General features: G+C 39.2%; 1 protein-coding gene across 2 annotated transcripts; it reads right to left on the bottom strand.

Moving 5' to 3' along the window:
• Positions 1-5,293: 5,293 nt before the first annotated feature.
• Positions 5,294-20,042, bottom strand: CCDC82 (coiled-coil domain containing 82). 2 transcript variants are annotated; one of them, XM_015629833.3, is made up of 8 exons: positions 19,707-20,042; positions 19,030-19,587; positions 18,346-18,574; positions 17,072-17,164; positions 14,924-15,048; positions 14,189-14,359; positions 8,587-8,772; positions 5,294-8,028 (listed from the first exon to the last, which is right to left on the bottom strand). In XM_015629833.3, the coding sequence occupies exons 2-8, from the start codon at positions 19,564-19,566 to the stop codon at positions 7,963-7,965; spliced, it is 1,407 nt and encodes a 468-aa protein (XP_015485319.1). In that variant the 5' UTR covers positions 19,567-19,587; positions 19,707-20,042; the 3' UTR covers positions 5,294-7,962. The 2 variants fall into 2 exon arrangements, with proteins under 2 accessions (XP_015485319.1, XP_015485329.1); XM_015629843.3 differs by having other exon boundaries at positions 19,741-20,042.
• Between the last annotated feature and the right edge of the window lie 32 nt (positions 20,043-20,074).

Here is a 20,074-nt window from a genome sequence, read left to right as displayed (position 1 = left end):
CGGCGCGGAGAAACCCCCGGCGGACCGAAAATCTCGTAGGGTAGCTGGAGTGGGTTTGTTGGGGTTTTTCTCTCTCTCTCTCTCTCTCTCTCTTTTTTTTTTTTTTTTTTTTTTTTTAAAGTCTTTAGTAAATGTGCAAATAAAGAGCCGGGGAAGGAGGAGAAAGAGGAGGAGGGTCGGGTTAGTTCAGTCTTTGTGCTTTCTCGTTTCTCTCGCCCGCTCGTTGCTGGCCACTCTGCGGCGTGGTGACTGTGTCCGGCTGGCTGCCGCTAAACTGTAGTTCCTCTAAAAATCAGAGAGACAGATCCCCCGGTCCGGAACAATGTCAGTCAGGCAGTGGACTTCCAAACCACGCTTCGCCTTCACTTAATTCAGGCACTGGATAAATCCGTATTGCTTTCAGCGCTCATCTCCCCCCTTAGTATATTAAGCAGCAAGCTACGGACCCAGGCAAAGAACTCCTCTCGCGTACTTTCCCTTTTACTCCCAGATATTGAACAGTTTCAAGTACAGTTTCAAGAAAAGCACGGAGGAGGGGGGAGAAGGGGAAGAGGAAAAAAAAAACCCAAACAAGCAACCCAGCCCCTCTTCAGACAGTAATTACAAACGGAGAGTTGCACTTACAAACTTCCAGTATTTTGCCCCCAGAACAGTCCAGCAGCCACTTTTCCTTTGTGTTTTTGTATATTCCATGCCCGCTCCGGCGGGCGGGTGTTTGCCGGTGGGCTGTCGGCGCTGCCGGTGCCGGAGCTGCCCGCGGCCCCTCCGTGCGGCGCGGCGGGGCGCGGAGCGGAGCGGGGGCGGGAGGCGGGTGTCACCGACAGGGAGCGCGGCCGGGGACGCGGCGCCCGGGAGGCCGGGGCGAGGCGCGGAGCCTCCCAGCGGCCACCGAGGGGAGTCGGGCCGCTGCCGCTCCCCGGGAGGTATGTGCATGGGAGGAAGCCGAGGAAATCCCCTCTCCCCTCCTCGCCCTCTACCTGGGTGCCGGGCCGGGCGCGGAGCAGCTGCCGAGGAGCGCAGCCTCTGCCTCCTCCCCCGGCGACGAGACCTTCAGCCGAGTACGAGGGAGTTCTCAAATAAATCACGGCGCTGCGCTCCTCTACCAGCTGGATTTCTCTGGAACAGACGGTATAAGAACAAGCAGTGCGTTCTAGGGCGCTCGCATGCACGGGACGAGTGCACGACACGAGGTCAGGCTCGGGATGTGGGAGCTCTGCCGCTGACAAGGAGCTTCTTGGGTGTCCGGGGCAAGTCACGTAGCGCCTGCACTGTGGTTCCTCCCCGGGAAAGCCGCAGGCTTAGTGCTTCTCTCGCCCGGCTCCTCTGTTTAGAGCAGCGCAATTTTAGACGACGAGATCCGGCCTCTGGAACTGGCCTTGCTGCAACTGGCAGCCGTCAGGTTCTACGTGCTGTTGTAGGTGAGCTGTAAAGGAGGATGCAGAAATAGCTGGGAGCTGGCCGGCTTTATTAAAGCAACATGCTGTTGTACTACTGTGGCTGCATTAGCCAAATTCCCAAATACCTCTGTGAATAAAAATGGCCCCCAAGCACGCAGAGACACATCCCCGATGGAAAACCTCCAAGGTCTTTTGGGATTGTACAGCCCTCAGTAGATGGGTGCGTTATCTCTTTCAGTGCTGCAACGGGTCCAGTCAGAAAAATACACAAATTTCATCTCAGCATACTAAGACCATTAAGCTGAATATGAGGAGGAGCCAACAATAACACTCTCAGGTGTTTTTATCCCCTTCCAAGGTCATGCAAATAAATACTTTGAATGCCAGTGATGAAGCGACACATTCCTGGGAAATCCCCCAGAATATAAAAGATACGCAGCATTAGACATATGGGAAATATAAAAGCCCCCACTTTCATGATGCCCATCTCCTTCACGTGGCAACAAACATGAGGGTTTATTGCAAGATGTGGGTTTCCAAGTTCTGGCTTGGTGAGCACTGGCCAGAGCCTCCAGCACGTTCAGATCCATGTTTGTCTCAGCAAATGCTTTGAGACTTTGCTGAAGGATAAGGTCTGGGGGAAAGGATTTGGGGCCGGGCTGCCTTCAGAGGAAGGCTTTATTGCTAACAGGAAAAAGAGATTTTTTTGTTGTTGTTGTTTAACCTTGAACAACTGAGGAAGAGTGGGTTATTTGATACATAACAGTAGCTTGCATCTGTTGAGAACAGTGGGTTGGCACAGCTGGAAAATAAAATGAAATTATAATGTTTGTAAAATAGTAGACAACGTTACCTTTGCTTCAGGCCTTGCTTAGGCTTTTATTTGTTCTTTACAGCTCAGATGTCACTGTTATGTTTAAGGGGGGGTCAGTCACAGAACACACGTGCAACAGAAACACACGAATCTCATGGAGAATAAGCAAGAGTGTTTGAAATGACGGCTTGGCTGGGGTTTTCAGAGTGGCTGTGGGAATATGAAATCCATGGTGCTGCTCCGGAAGCTACTAAGACAGCTGGAGGAATTCTCTTTCTCTCTCTTACAAGATTTCGTGGAACTCAGAGAGTGATCTTTCCAAACAAAGATTTTTTTCACTTTAACTTGAAACGTTCAAGATTCGCTTTATGCCAAGCAGCATCCTGAGAGTCCGGTTTGTGGTTCGATCTCTCCCTTTCGAGGCGAGAAGCAGCCGGCTGCGGGGCTGCGCTCAGAGCCCCGCTCGCTCAATGCGCAGCAAATGCTGCCCCTGGTGTTCCTGAGCAGGAAATACCCCACAGCTATTCCTCGCCTTTGCAAGTTTTGCTCAGAAGACCCTGGCGAATGTCACCAGCCCCTGGATACGGCCATCAGTTTAGGACTGGCTGCTTGTCAGTTTTCTTAAAAGCAAACGGTTCTTAGCACCTTGTAACATCCCTTATGATTAGTGGCATTCTCGTAAGTGAACTCAGGATAAAACAACATTCCAGTTTCTTGAACAATTAATTACTTTATTCCTTCTGTTGACACTAATTTGTTACCTTTTTACCTGACATTGTAATCTCACATGAACTGTCATGCTCGATCATTTTTTTCTGTGTGAGTACCCTACTGCTCTTGAAGCTCTGAGTTTCCCAAACCAGCAGCCCCCTCCAGATGAGAAAAGCACTTATTTGTGCCGGGTTCACAGCCAGGAATTCTCACCACAGACATCCCATTGTGCTAATAACTTTCCAAAAATGGAACAAAAAGACTGTGCTGAACCTGTGTCGCCTAAAATCTTGAGTGCATGCTTCAGTTTCAGCACATGCCTCGTTCATCCGTGTTTAGAAATCACATACCAAATTGCTTCAAAGTTGTATTAACTCCACTGAAGAGCACATACTTAATATCAGTCCTACAGAGGACTTTCTGAACTCGGAGCTTTGAATTTTCAGCCATTTCCATGATTTACTTTTCAGTGAGGGTTCTGTGCCATTTTGAGTTCCTGGGGTATTCCCAGCATACAACATGTATGATGCTGCCCACCTGGCAAATTGTTAAACTTTGAAGCAGAGTCTGACTGCATCTGAGTCAGTTTTCTTGCCTTTAAATTTTGGGCACAAGGTGCTTGTAATTGCTGCTCTGTTAAACTATAAAGTAAGCAATCTTGAACAGAGCATTTCTGTGGGTTTTTTGTTGTTTTTGTTTTAACTAATAATAATTAATAAGGAAACTGTGTTTATTTAATAAACATTAGGGGAAGAAACCCTGAACAACCACATGCCACCACTTACTACCTAGACAATTACCAAAATTCACATCAACGATTCAGGGAAGTGGAGCCGCTGATGGTTATTATCAGTTTTTTTTTTAATATAATTTCACATATTTCTTATATTATTCTTTGGCTGGTAAGTAATACTTTTTTACATTCTTTTGTCTTACCTCTAAATTCAGATTAGAAATTGGTATTTATTTCTTCTCAAACCAGAATCAGAAAGGCAACTTTTTAAAGTCTACTTTGTGTGCTGGTTATTTCTGTTGGAATGGTATTGTATTTACAAGTGTTTGTGTAGCACACATGCACACTAGCCCACTCTGTTTATCCAGACAGACTTAAAAAAGCATAAAACTAGAAGCCTTTATTTATCTAAATAAATGTAAACTAGAGGAGTTAAGCATGGGAATTGCCTGTAATTGCCTGCTGAAGTGCTAAAAATAGCTGCTTTTTGGAAACAGGAGAAGCCTTCACTGTCTAAAAAGTGACAGTAACAGCTATCTACTACTAGCAAACAACTTTATTTTCAAAAACTGAAGGACACAGGGAGAAAAATAGTTTTTTTTCATTTTTTGTAGCAAGAACTGGACAGAATATAGACCAAAAAGAACCTCCTGTCCCTGAAGTCCATCATCTTAGCCTGATACTATGCATAAATACCTGTGTGAACTTCATCATTATCACTGTCTCCAGTTACAGAACTTAAACTAGAACAGATTATCAAAACATTGCAGGAACTAAAGTAATTTCCAAGTATGATCATTAATCACCTATTCAAAGTCTAATCACATACTGAGCTCTCTTCATTGTTCCATTAAGACAGGTACTTTATCTTGATTAGAGCTACTTCTTCACAAATTAACACTAAAAACAATTTAAAATATTCTACTGGAAAAAAAAAATTATTCTCTCACCTAGCTCCATTCAACTTCTCTGATTTGGAAAAAAAAGCATGAAAGACTGGTCAGATTTCTACCTTGTCCCATCATTAGATATTTGCACAATTTTTTTTTCTGCTAGAAATATTTTTATTGATTATTTCTATATATAGAAAATCTCAGGGGTAAGAGTGTTCTTTGTGCTTCATGGTGGACCAGCATTTGCAGACAGACCTAGAAAAACTGATCTAAATTTTTACATATTTACTCTTCTAAACAATTTTTTAACTTCCTGTGGTGAAGATAAATGTAAAAGTGATGTAATGACACTTCACATTTTAGAACGTCTTTTAGAAACGCTTCAGGTAGAACAGCAGCCACAAAAATATTATCACTTCCTCCCATCTCAGTGAGGGGAATATCAGAGTTTAACACACGAAAACATCAGCTCCTGCCAAATCAAATATCTCTTCCTTACTGAAACAGAAGAATGATTTCACTTTAAGGCATTTTCTTGGTCCCACTGCTGATACCACAGCCAAGATTAGTAAACCTATGGAAGCACTTCCTACCAAGAAGTTCCATCAGAATACTTTTGTATCTCTGCTAGCAACAGAAAAAAAATTGATCTGGAAAAAAAATGCTGTATATAGCACATGCTTTGTCAGTGCAGGAAGAGGAGGTGAGAAACCTGGCATATCAAAAAATAAGTAAAATGGACCACTTCAATTTTCAATCAAACTGTATTTATTCTTGAAATATTACCTATAATCAGCAAGCCAGAGTTTCACTAACTTATTCTTTATTTTGGTAGTGAATTGTTTTAATGTAGCAAAATGATTCATTTTGACGACAAAATTTTTAAGCAAAATCTTAATCTTGAGAGTTTTCAGAAAATTCATAAAGTAGCAAAAATTAGGATCAGTCAGGAAGGCTCTAAGAGGACATACTCCACTACATGGTACAGAACTCATTTCAGAATGCTTTTCCTTTGTAAGAATAAAGTCACACCAAATGTATGTTCTAGAGAAGCCAACCAAACTATACAGAGATTTTGTTAACAGAAAGAACTGAGGTATCAATAACTGAAAGGGATATATTCAAGATGAATTCCTGAGTATTTTTAAGTTGATGGGTGTATTCCACCAGTATTCCCAGAGGAACAGAGATGAGGGAGGAGAAGAAATAGAGAAGGAAACCTTTGGCTTTGGTAACCAAATAAGATATAAGACATACCAAACCTCAGGATTTTGTGTCTAACAGGTAAGGCATGGAAAGAATATCTTCAATGTAAGTTTACTTGAGAGCAAATCTCAATCTGTTCACTGGAAATTTTCATCTTGGTTTTGTCTATCTTGTATCTGTATGTGGTACAAAGGAGTACTGATGCCACTAACTCACCCTAATAACATTTAAAACATCGCTCAATTTCAAGTCCTTAACAAAGTAAAAGCAGTTAATTTCTCACAATGAATGCTGAAAAAAGGGGAGTGAATGATGAATCTAAGGTACAGTCTCTATGTAAAAAAGGCAGCAGATGTTCACTGTCAAGCAATACACCTGGCAGCAGGTGCCTACACAATCAGCCTATCTGTTCCCAGTAAAGTGGCAAAATAAATGTAGTGACTTCTTAAGGACAAATCTATGAGAAATCAGGTTCCATTAGTTTTGCTGCTGAGAGAGTAACCGGTTAAAAGGATTCAGTGTTAACAGTATCTTTCACTAAGTTGTTAAGCCAAAAAAAAAACTAATAGGGCATTCAGCAACATGAAGGCTTCAAAACGCTGTGCCCTGCATTTTATCTTAAGCTATATCTAATTCTTTTTATATGCAGCCCAAAATACATGGATAGAAACACTGAATAATTTGGGTTGGAAGGGACCTTTAAGGATCATAATGGCCAAGCATATCTCTCAGTATACCAGGTTTCTCAAAACTCCATCCTGACCTAACCTTAGCACCCTCTTAGGGGTGGGGCATCCACACGTTCTCTGGGCAACCTGTGCCAGTGCCTCACCTACCTCACAGTAAAAAAATTCTTCCATATGTCCTTTTATACCTACCTTCTCTGAGTTTAAAACTTGCTGTCCTGTTAGGACTTAGTAAAACTACAGGCCTTGGTAAAAAGCCTCTTCCTTGTAGGCCCCCTTTAAATACTTAAAGGTTGCAAGGTCTCCCAGAGCCTTCCCTTCTCCAGACTGAACAACCCCAACTCTCTCAGCTTATCTACAGCCAGCACTCTGATCAATTTAGTGACTCTCCTCTGGATTTGCTCCAGCACACCCAGTCTTTCCTGTGCTGGGACCCTAGAGCTGGATGCAGCACTGCAGGTAGGGGTTTCATAAGAGTAGAATGGTAGAATCACTTCCCTCAGCCTGCTGGCCATGCTGTTTTGGATGCAGCCCAGGACACGGTTACCTTTCTGGGCTTCAAGTACATATTTACAGTTCTTGTCCAATTTTTCAGAATGGACAGCACCATACTTAACCCTTCCTAAATCTTTGAAAATCTACTCTGATTTGGGTTTTGTGTAATTCTGGTAAGCCATGCATCCTGTTTCTGACTAACTCCTACTTTCTGTTAAGTTACACCGGGAGAATTCTTGCTTATCTTGCATGGGCATATTAATCTAGGACTGCAGTTACTCCAATTTGCTGCCATTATGTTTGCACAATGTAACCTGATGTTTAAAATCTCAGTAAATTGTCCCAGCTGCTTATCAAAGACAGCAATGTGGGCCCATGTGTTCATTTAGATGGCTAAGCCAGACTCAGTCTGTATGACGCCCATACTGTGACTCATCACCTACTTTCTCAAGAGGAATGACTACTGTGCTGCAAATGCAGTCAGGACTGCAGAATATTTCCTCTGTTGCCTTGCAACTGTCTGTGCTGATTCCTCAGTGGAGAAATAGATCTTTGTATTTGGGTCCTGTTTGCTGTAACTATCATTCTAACTGACTGAACTTACTTGCACATGAGCAATATAGAAGGTAAGATGCAAGTCCTAAGTTCTTGTATAACAAAGCCTTACCTTTCCAAATATACCCACTTTAAAAGATCTTCTATGTTCCCTACAATGCAGGTCAATCTAAATAGGTGGAAGTTTTAGTTCACAAGTAAATAGATATTGAACAGATATTTCTAATAGTAGAAAACTTAGTGATTAATGCCGTAAGACTGTAAGGACTGATTTGGTAAAACTTTGGGTTTATATTGACAGAGATGAGAAAAAAAGATACAGCACATTATCAAACAGTAATTTAAAGGCATATGAATTTGGGTGTTAACAGCCTACAGAGAAATCTTGAAGTCCAGGCAGACATAAAGTGCATACACACGAAGCAGGCCATTCTCATTTTTGAAGATGTCTTCAAAAGAGCTCTATGACCTCTTAATCAATTTTCTCTTCTTGAAAATTGTCTGCATCTTCCATGTAATCTTCAAGACCATCATATTTCTGTGAATGAAATAAAATTTTTACGATTTATCAATATTTACTAACTGTATTATGTAAAGACTGCTTTTTCTTGTTCAACACATGACCAAGTATGTCAATAATGATTTAGAAGCTGTATCTAAAAACATACTAAATGTAATTGTACTACAAATTGTCTTAAAACACTTCATGAAGTCATTCTGAACAATTCAAAGTTCTTCAGTGTAAACAGAATTTTAAAATACTCTTGCTGTGCCTCATGTACATCTTTCCCATCTTTCTAAGTTACAGCTCAAGTTTGCTGTGTTGCTGCTTTCAAATGAAACAAGGGCCTGCCCACCACAGCCTAGAGATCATGCAGCTGTCAAAAAGCTTCATGTCAAAAGCTGATGCAAACTCTGTGTGAGCACAGCAGCACAACACTGCTTGAAAAACTGGGTCAGCAAAAATGGGAGAATGGTTGAGCTGAGTTGTGTTATTGACAGCTGGTAACTCAGAACTGATCCATTAAATCAGACATTTTATCTGAACGTACTTTCATCTGCTTGGACAAGAATACAGGGAATAACCCAGTCATACCTTCTGAATCCACCCACTCTCTTCCAAGTGGTTGAGAAGCCGCTCTACAGTGTCTTTGACTGGTTCATCCTCCACACCATCCAATGCAGCCACTGAGCTGCAATCCATGTATAACTTGTACTTGAAGTGTTTCAAGTTGTGATAAACTCTTGTACGATTTGCACACACTATGCCAACCTTCAAAACCTAGGCCAGAATGAACAAATGATTCCCATGGATAGAACCATGATTATCTTTACAATATACAGAGTTGGTGGGCTAATCTTGTACAATTTAAACGGTCAGTCCAGGAAATTTTTTTGGAATAATGAAATAAACAGAATGACACTACATGCATAAAACTGACACAAACCTATGTAGTTTTCACAGCCACAGCTTTTTGAGCAAGCAGGCAGCCAGCAAGTCCAAGCAACGGCAGCTTATCAGTGCGGTCTTCTTGCAAACACAATCATTTATGTAATTGGTTGTATCTTTCCTATCTCCTGGTGGAGTTTTGTTACAAAATCACTAACACTTTAGACAACCATCTTATTGTGAAAGCAGAGGAAGAGGAATTATTTGCTTTTGCTTAATATGTAAGTACTTCCTAGGGAGATGAAATACCAGTTTTAACATTTTGTAGACTGAATAATACTCATTATTTCTTCAAAAAACACATATAAACACATATTGGCATACACCAATAAATTGAGAGGTTGAATTTCAAAAAAATAAAATCTGAACTTGAAGTTTTATACAATACAAACATTAATCTCTAACTGTCTGGAAGGAATAGCTAAGCTATGATACTGCAGAAAATAAAGCCTCTGAATCTCCCTGTTATTACCAGTTTTACTCCTATGATTTCCATGCAGAAAAAATGAAATTGTCTTATTTCACAGTTTTTTTCACAGCAGTATTTATAGGTAAACAAATGGTAAAATGTGCCTGTTACTACATAATCAGAACATGGATTAGAATAGATTTGGTATCATCTATCAGCCCTACCATGAAAATACTGAGTAATATACTGTTTACAAGAAACTTTGGCTATCCTAAGTGATCACTAAGAATATGTGACATTGGAGGTGCAGGGAGGGAACAAGACTCAGTTTGCACCTGCCTTTAAGGACGTCCTGCATTTCACAAGAGAATGCTTTGTTCCTTGTCTACCAGAGCAGTAGTTCCAGCAGGTACAATAGCAAGTCAGAAGAAGAGTCTATCCTCTGTAAATGACCCATAGGTGCACTGATTCCTACTTCAACCCAAGGAGACAAAGCCTACCAGGTAAGAAATCTACATCTGGATGTTTTTAGAAGTCAGGTTTTCTAAAAAGCAACATAACTTACACATATGTAAAGAAATTGATTCTGTTTTTCTTAAAAAAACCAAACAACAATAACAGAAAACCCAACCAAACTCTCATCAACTTATCCTCCAAGGACAACACTGTTTTGGACTGATGTCTTGTCACACCTTTCCACAACAAATATGTAAATGGCTAAAGTCCTCTGCATTTGGAATGCAAGATGCAGTTGCATTGCTGTTTTACATTACACACACAAACATATATATATATATATACACATGTTAATCAACCAAATTTTAAGTTGTAAAACTATTTCTTCTGAGCCATAAAAGTGGTACCTTTTATTGCTAATAATCTGAATACTCTCAAATTACAAGAAGGTTAAGTTTTAATTAATGCTTACAACCCACATTTTCAGGGAGCTTTTCTGAATGCATGACCAAATGTTTGCATCTGTGAGCAGTTCCCCAAAACACCACACCTACTAGTGCAACCCAGCACTAGCTCTATCTGCCAACAATGAAAGTAACAGAGAAGTGTATTTTTAAAGATTATGTTAACAGAATTTACAGGTATTAGTTATACATTTTCATAACTATATGAACATATCTTAATCTCTTAAATATATTAACCAGCAGCTCAGTGGTTATCACCAGGCATAGTATCAGTTAAGTCAAAAGAGACACACACACACTAAAAAGAACTTTTGATCTGACCTGATTATTAACTGAAATTTTAAACATTTTGAGATAAAAAATGTATATTACTATATTTTAATTCTCTACTGATCACGTACATGTTGTACCTATATACAGCTCCACTTTCTAGTATTCCCAAAACTAAAAAGGTAAGGCTTGTGTTTGGTGCTGCCAGTGCTTCTGAAGTGTAAGACCTACAAACTAATGCTGAGCCTTGATTAATTCAAATTTCCAGAAGCACCATTTCAAATACTGCAGCAATGAAGAACTGAGCTGCAGTGCTTTGTAGAGCATTGCACAACTTTTCAAGTATCCCAAGCAATGAGGTGTGGCATTTGGAACATTATGTGATATAAAATAGGAGATACCATCTTGCATCAAACTGATGGCCCAGTTTTCTCCCCTGTGACAACAGCTAGCAGGAGATATGTAGAAAGTTAGTATAAGATCCTGCACAAACGTTAGAATGATCATAAGATTACCACACATTTTCTGGCAGTCAAGAGTTAAGACAGTCTGTATCATCCCAAATATTATGTTCCAAAGTGTGAAAGAACTTTCCCCAAGAACCTGTCTAATCTGTTTTGGGACCCAATACTATTTTTCCCTTCCAAAATATCCTGTGGCAGTGAGTTTCATAGCTTATTTATGTGCGATGTGGAGAAATGCCAAAGGCAAATAGCTAAATATTGTATAAATGTAACTATGTATTGTGTTTTTAAGCAAGAAAGATAGTCTAAAAATACAATGCTATTTCAGAATGCAGCTTTGGAAAGAATCTCAGTACTGTACTCACTCTAATTTTTTCCCCCTCACAGTTCTCAGTCCCTCTGGTTAATGCTTAACTTATCTACTCAAGCTGGCCCTATCAGCCAAAGTTGTGTTAAATCACTTTGTATGGAATGCAGGAGCATGGTTGGACAATAGCACAACATGTAGTGACTGAATCCATGTCCTCTAAGCATGTTTATAAACAGAACACCAAGACTGAGAGTAGAAAACAGTTTATAATCCAGGTGACGTAAGGAGCAAGGAAGTAAGTGTGGGGGACACATCTCTAAACCTTGTGATTCTCCCTGATCGGGGGAAATGAGAATTGGCACCTACACAGTGAATAATCACTGCAAGCCTAAGCAAAATTGGAACAGCTGTTTCTCTTCTCTTTCTACTGGCAAAGCAGAATACTTCAGAGATGAGAGAAAAGGAAAGTTTTATGCAGAAGAAGGAGGCTGGAGGTCTGTTTCTGTTCTCTTCACATCCACTTTTCTCGAGTATTTTCAAACAAATCTATAGAAAATAGTCCAACTATGTGTTTCTGTTCAATTTGATCTGTCAGTGCTGAACTGCCTTCTCTATCAGTCAATTAAGCTTGTGAAATGGCAGTTTTATGTAGCTCCGTGAGTCTTCTTTTCTTTTATATTTTTTTTTTTCTAAATTGGCAGGACAACTTGCTCAATGCATTGCCAGCAGAGCTTTAAAGACAACTTGAGAACAGTACTTTTAGCAGTCCAAACTACAGGTCACCCTAAGAACACAAATGCTTCATTACAAGACACTATCAAAAATGACTGGAAAGTGCTCAATTTCTCTCTCTCCTGAGTCTGCTTAACAGCCACTGAGCTACACTGAGCAGGGACATAGCAGATGTCCCCAGATGCTGGTGTACACAGGGTAAAAAAAGCTCTCATTTTGTACTACTAAGCTGAAGAGGACAAAAATGAACTAGCAAGTTAGTTCAGTATTCCATAGGATATTTCAAGTTTTTCCAAAGTAAAAAATAGCCAACACTTTATGCAGGACAACATTTGGTCAGCAGTGAGGGAACTGCTACTGTTATTTCCACAGTTAAGCTGAAAGTTAGGTAAAGATTAAATTCTTGTGCTAGTTCACTAATTATTTCTGGTGAGCTAAGGCACACACTTCCCATGAAAAACTGAGTATTTTTAAATTAGTGATCTGTATGTAAGGAAGAATGACTATGACAGACTGCAATATCAGTGCTGGAATGATTGCAGAGGACTTACTGTTTTCCTGCAAAAAACAGGATCAAAAAGGGAAAAAGCATTGCTGGAAAAGCCTAGCTTTCTTGACTATCATGCACAAACATACTTTTCAAAACAGAGTATCAGCAACTGCTGCTCAGAAGGGTCTGTAATATAAGAAAAACTCTGGCACAGATTTTCAATCTCTTGCATTACATACAGAGCCCTGCATGATGACAAAATGATAATCACAGTGACACCTCTCAAATCTGTAAGTTAAGGAATTTGCAAATATCCAAACAATTCATTGGAGCTTCAGTAAGGTATACTCCCTGTTTGACAATGGCTTCACTTTATTTTTACTTAAGAAATCCTATTACACCTCACTATAAAATATACTGAAAAAAACCCTTGTTCTGAAACTTCTTTATTTTCAACAAATACTGTGAAGAACTTTAGCTGTGTTCAAAAATTCTTTTACACTCACAAATAAAATACCGTCTGTGTCTCTTGAATGGGAAGAAAGCCAGAACTTGGGAATCAGCTTGATAAACAACTGTAGCAATATTTCATTCTTGACAAATCATGTGCTTTGAATTTATCATAAGAGGTCATGAATTGCATTACTGAAGGTCATATGCATACCTAATCATAACAATTATATGTAGCTGTAAATTTGAAGAGAAGATGTCTAAATATTAGAAACACCTAGGTTCTTGAAAGTCAAAGTTTTCAAAAGGCTCAGCTGTGAAATAAAATTGTATTAGCCTATCATTAAATTATTTTAGGTGAAAATGACTGCTTAATGGAACATTATGTAACAACATGAAAAATACCTTTTAGGAAAAAAAAAATAAAAAATAAATCCAAATGTTCTAGAAGTGACAACTGAGAGAGAAATAGATGCAAGACTACCTAAATGGAAGTGCCCTCTAGTTTGGACAAATAATTCCGATACTGCAGTAATGGGGAAAAGGCTCTAATAAAATGTATTGATGTAGGTAGGAACAAGTTTTCTTGAAAGGAGATCAGCAGCTTCAAGTGTCAACGCATCTGAGATGCCAAGATAATTTGTCCTGAGTGAAGAGCTACGTGGGAAATAGTAGATATGGGAAAAAAAATCTGAAGAACGAAGCAGTAAATTCTGCTAAATTAAATAAGGTTGCACTTGGACTGCTAGGATGACCATTGCACTGTTTCACTCAATGTTTGAACCTACAGCAAACAAGAACTGTTGGAGTGCACGTGGACCCTCCAACCCTCTGCTAGAGGTAGAGCAGGCACAGAATTAGCAAACCTAGTGACGCAATGTTGAGCAAATCTTACTTGTAGCAAAATAGAAAACACAATCATTCAACGGCAATGATTGTAAGTCATACAGAAAGTTACTTTTACAATGTTTCTGACCACTAAACAATGCAAGATTCCTGCTGGGGAAGTCTTAAGGGCATTACAGGCATACACAAAGGTAAAAGGCTTTTTCATTAAGGGGTAGATGTGAGGAGGAAACAGCACACAGGTCATTGTGATGCAGGCAAAACCAAAGGTCAAAAAAAAAAAAATCAGATTTATTTTCTTGATAAAAGAAAAACTTAAAAATGAAACTTAAAAATAGAGAGCTGGTTTGAAATTACCTGTTTATCATCTGACATGAAGTCATCCACTTCCATAGTTTTACTATTATAAAGCCTTCCAGAGAGCAACACATTGAACCTACAACACCGCTTCAATTCACAGGCCTGACAAGACATATTTTTTGTATTTTTCAAGCTTATGCGAACATCTGGGTAACAATCCACACGCTCCTGAAAAACACATTCCAAATAACATTAAAGAATCTCTGTGAATTGAATAACGCCTCAAGCAGGCTGCTGAGCACTCTGTACTCACACAAAATTAGTCCAAGAAAACTGAAAGAGAGACAAATTTCATTATTACAGTGATTATTAAATCATCACACCCATGACACTAATACTCTTCTAGTAATATACATACAGTAAGTAATTGCTCTATAGTGACTTAATTTTTTGTAGTAGTAGTAGAAGGTTCATGATGAACATACTGTTTACATTTTTATGGGAGGAGGACAAAGTTTTGTTAGAACATTTAGCAAGTGACAAAAAAAAATCCTCAAACATCATCTGTTGAAGTTAGCAGGAGACACATTCAGGTAGCTGAGAACAGATTCTGTTCTGCTACCTGAATGTTTGTCTGGTTATCAACATGTAAAATATTTCTGATATTTACATAAGCATCAAAACAAATTATTTAAGTTAAAGAACAATAGTTGTTATTAAAAAGGATATATAATTAAAGTGATTGTTGCACCTTTACAGAGAATTTCAGCATTTGAAGTAGAATCTACACACCTTGTATCGATCTTTCCAGCGACTTCTACATATTAAGTTCTCAAGACGAGGCTGAATGAAGCGGTCATCCAAATAATGAAGTGAGAGCAGCATATCTTGCGCATACTTCTTCTGTCTCGTTCCATCTGTTCAGTGACAATCATTACTAATCTGCTGACCACCCTATATTGTACAAGTTTTTTAGATAAAATTTGCAAGGACAATATGCTTCTGCATACTAAGAACTATGAATGATTTTACTAAATTGTTATTTATAGCATATGTATATAGGTATAGTAGCATATATGTGTAGTTGCAAATACATTTGCTACTGTTACCCAAAAAAGTGATCCATGCAATCCCTACATCTTCATAAAGGGATGTATTTTATAATTCAAAAGGGGTACATGAATAAACTCTACAATCAAATCAAAAACTCTCATCCCAAATGGAGATCAATTCACTCAGTCCCACTTAATAGAAAAGGAGGAAGCATGTGGGGGAATGTCATGCTGTTCAACCAACTCATTTAAGTTGTTCAAAATGTAAAAGAAAAGTGTTGGAATCCATGAAAACAAACTGCTCTGAGCTACTTCAGAGCAGAAATTTTGACAACTCTGTCACATAAAGATCACAGAGAAACTGACCTTCAGTAGCACAGTCAGATGCCTTGAATTAGGCAGCATATATACTTCTAAATACTTACTCAAGCATAATAAATAAAAAAGCATGAGGATGAGTAAAATTACCACTGTTACTGTTTCCCAAATACATGCTGGACTCCAGGAATTAAACAGGACTTCCCTAGATGCAGGCCAGTGCATACTGCCCTGGAACTTCAGTGTGTACAGACATAAAACTTAATTTAGCTAGCTATTATCCAAAAAAAAAAAAAAAATAGACCTGAGAAGGACCACTGTCTATCTAGCTTTTTAAAGTAGTTAACTGTCATTTTACCAACCATAATTGCAATTAACTGTTTTTCCATATTCACTTTACACACACATTTGCAGGAGCTTGAAGAGGCTGTGCTAGACCACAAAACAAAATCCTACCCAATAAAAAGCAAGTGTGAACTCAAATACTACGGTAGCTGCTTTTGAGTCAAAACTAATGAAGGGATTCACTTCAATTAACTCAGAACAATCCACTCTACATTATAAAAATATATTTTTGTAATGCTAGTCTATGTTCATACAATGTTCATGTACAACCTCCAGCTCACCCGCAGTACTCATTTACTTCCAGCAATTTAGCAATAAATGGTTACATTTTATTGAGCAGATATAATTTCAAATAGAAGGAAGTTATAACAACATTAATCTGGCAGTGTTTACTAACTACTTTTCAAAGGCTTGCTTTTACTTGTTGAAACAAAACAAACCAAACACCTGAAAGAAACAGCAGCGGTAGATGAAAGACATTTTTAGGTCCAAGAGTATGAACCTTTATTCTGAGGTCTGTGGTATACTTCAGTTTCTCCATTCCCTCTTAATTCCTGATGACATCAAAACCTTGGCACTTTACTGACTCCTTCCACAATCTGACACTGAGAGTCCTCTCCTTAATCCCATCTTTATAGTGCTTATGAAACTATGTGTGAGGCTGTTATTCAGCCCTGCTAGGCCAAATGCCAAAAAGCACTTCCTCAGAAAGAATAAGACAAGTACTGACTGCAGCTGAAGCTTATTTATCTGATGTGATTAAAAAAAAAAAAAGGAAAAAAAAAATCTGATGTAGAGTCATCTCCATAACTAAAAGCATTTATTATCTATCAAATTCCTAAGAAAAAAACTGTGAAGCACAAGAGATTTTGACAAACCAGCTGACCTTGCAATGTTTTCATTGAGATACCTGCTTTGAAATTAATTTGGATTTCATGCTAGAAAGGTTACTACTGATTAATAACACAGAAACACATTCCTACATCTCAAGAAGGTGTTTAAGCCTTCTGTGCTCAAGAATTAAGTCTACACATTTTTCCAAGACTACTGTATCATTTTCTGATAGTCCCCTCTGCTTTCCCCCACCAAAGCTATATAGCAGGAAAACCACAGATTTCAGGACCCTCAGTTCTATACCCTAATCAGGAGAAACACCCTTCCCTACAATAAATGGCTTTGTACAACTCTGAATGCATGAATATATTATTTAATGCAATTTACTTACCATATAATGAGCTCAGAAAAGTGTCATCAATTGCATTTATGAGGAAAGCCTTTACTATTCTTTTGAAGTGTACATAATGATCACAGCGAGATACTAGGAAGAAAGCAATACAACCAAAATTTACCAAAAGGAAAAAAATCAGAAAAAAAAAAGTATGCCATGTTAGAAGTCCTGTAAGAAGAATTTTTTTTCTCCATTGTAAGTTTAGAATTTTAAAGTTATTTAAATATAGATTTAGAAATTATTTTAATGCACAACACCCACACCCATAGGATTTTGCCTTTAAATTGTGCTTCTCATCCCTGGGATCCTACAGAATTTTAGCACCCTAAAGTTACATGCACTTCCAGCAAGAGGAGTCCACAATAAGTACAAACACCAAGAAAAGCGAATCATTTGTTCTACAAATAGCAGAGAATAATGTAAATCAGAGAAGGCCCAGGCTTATGCTGTGGTCATGGGTGTTTTGCTTGCATTTTGTTCCTTGTGTTCATTTCTTTTCTTTCTTTCAAACACAGTTCTGCTGAGAACACAGTCTTCACTGGGGAAGGAATACCACAAATGCTTCTAATTACCTACACTAGCAGTGACTGTGTTGTCACTACATACCTACAACCAAACAACAAAATATGGAAGAAAAAAAGACTTGCATAAGGTCCTGCTTCAAATCTCTCTGCTCCATCCAGAAATTGGTTTTCATAAAAGAACACCCTGAAGAGTTTTCTTGCTCTGTGCAATTCAGCTGAGACTAGCCAGTGGAGTCAGAAACCCCTCTAGACCTCTGGTCACAAGTCTTACCACCACAGAATAAAAATACATAAAAAAAAACAACCCCAAAACATAACAAAAAACCAACCAACCAAAAAAAAATAAATCCAAGAAATAAAATCCCAAGCCCCAAACTCATAGTGAGAACAGAATTTGGACAGATTAACAAAGCTGGTTTTAGCATAAACCACAAGATTGTAGGATGAAGGATGATGCTTTCAGGTCTCCACAGGAATGAATACATCATAGGCAGCCTACTTCATCCCAAATCACACCAACTGAAAAAAAAAATTGTGCAACTTATACCCTCCCTTTAATTTGATACCGGAAGACTGTAGAAATTTACTGTGGAAATCAAAATGCCTTCATAATAAATTGAAACCTTTTAGGGATCTGATTTTAAGTATCACATTCTATTCCTTAATATTTGTATTTAGCCCATTAAATTTTATTACAATTCTATAAGCTAGTTATACATGAAGAATTACCACTAATTTTGATCTTACACTGTGGGATGTAGTGTGCCAGCAGCTCGCTGTTTGATGGATTTGGTTGCTTTTGATGTGGCTGATTTTGACTCTTCACATGCTCTGGGTTGCCAATGTCATCATCATCACTGTCTCCCTCTACTACAAAATCCTTTAAGCTGTCACCATCAGTTTCACTACCTTCTGATGGTATGAGGGGCAGCTGACAGAGTGGTTCCTCTTCCATTGCTTCTTCACTATTAGAATCCTAATTAAATTTAAAAAAATTAAAATTTTTTAGAATACAAGAATTTTCAGTATTTGCACAGACAAAATACTACATACACCAGCTAAGATTTTTGACCATCTAATAACACCATTTGTTCAATTAACAGGAAAGCACACATTTCCAAAAAAAAATATATAATTTTGTACTAGATAGTAATTACTTTCAGTTTTAAAATAGCTATTTCCATGTACCTCTTTTCAGTCTACTTCTAGGAATTAACCTAACATGAAATCTCCAAGACACTTCAGCAGGTATTCTGCTTCCTGATAAAATTAATCTGATAGATTTTCACCAGTTAATGTGACTGTTAAAATATTGCAGAACTACTAATTTGTCATGCATTCAAACCCAAAAAATCCAACCAATTTGTATTGCTTAACCTTTCCTCACATTAAATACTTGCTCCAATTAAATTTCAAAGACAAAACCCTGACCTCACAATTTGCAGTGCTGCAGGATCTCCGAGCTGCGCTTTGTTTTACAAGTTGTTTCAATTTTTCGAGCACTTTCTGTTTCTTACTAGTAGAAACATTCTCTGTAGGGCATGTTTTATCAGGCTGCTGTTCTTTAGAACTCTCATCGTCATCCAATATACAGCGGCGTTTGGCAGAAACCTTTCTAACAAGTATGTCACTGCCCTCGCTTTCATCACTGTCATACATGACAGAGGCGCTCAACCTGTTACGCTTCCCAGGCACAACGCACTCATCGTCACCATCTTTTGTTACTTCCCCACTCCGGCCTTTCTCCTCCTGATCTGAAAGGTTGTTCTTCACAGCCGCTTGACCCTTCTCATCTATTTCACTTTCTGATGTGGTAGACTCCTCCTCAGAGGTGGCTGAGGATTCGTCATTGCTGTCAAGCAGTATGAGCGCCCTTCTAGTGCGTCTCCAATCGACTCGGGATTTGGATGATGGCACTTCCGTCTTATTTCTTGTTTCGTATCTCTTGCCAACTGGTTTTACCCCCATCGGAAGGCTGTAGCAGCACACCTAAATATAAACCGGTAGAAAAAACCACTTATTACATGGTGCCATTCAAAAGGGGGGAAAAAAAAGAGTACATTTTGCACCATAAGCTTATGATTTATCAGCGCCAGTAAGAGACTTACGCGAAACCAGCACCAAACAAAACTCAGCACGCACAGCGACTTCCCGAGAGGCTGCACCTCGCTCCAGGCACGCAGGAGAGCCCGCGCCCGGTGTGGCGGCGCTGAAGGAATCAATCAGGTCTGAGGCGGCGCTGAAGGAATCAATCAGGTCTGAGGCGGCGCTGAAGGAATCAATCAGGTCTGAGGCAGCGCTGAAGGAATCAATCAGGTCTGAAGCGGCGCTGAAGGAATCAATCAGGTCTGAAGCGGCGCTGAAGGAATCAATCAGGTCTGAAGCGGCGCTCCCGGCTCCGGGGCGGTTGCGGGGCCGTTCCAGCTCAGGACGCCACGGCTCGCGCGCCACCGTTTCCCGCCGCGCGCCTCCTCAG

The sequence above is a fragment of the Parus major genome, chromosome 1 (assembly GCF_001522545.3).
Source record: "Parus major isolate Abel chromosome 1, Parus_major1.1, whole genome shotgun sequence".
Classification (NCBI taxonomy): Eukaryota; Metazoa; Chordata; class Aves; order Passeriformes; family Paridae; genus Parus; species Parus major.
This window is presented reverse-complemented; position numbering and strand designations above follow the sequence as displayed.

What these genes read in the sequence shown, in the direction of transcription:
- CCDC82 (XM_015629833.3), bottom strand. Translation starts at nt 19,566, where the DNA reads ATGGGGGTAAAACCAGTTGGCAAGAGATACGAAACAAGAAATAAGACG. An exon ending in GGCACACTACATCCCACAGT is followed by an intron (nt 17,165 to 18,345) that starts GTAAGATCAAAA and finishes CTTTCTTCCTAG; the next exon opens with TATCTCGCTGTGATCATTAT. An exon ending in TTTTCTGAGCTCATTATATG is followed by an intron (nt 15,049 to 17,071) that starts GTAAGTAAATTG and finishes GTCACTGAACAG; the next exon opens with ATGGAACGAGACAGAAGAAG.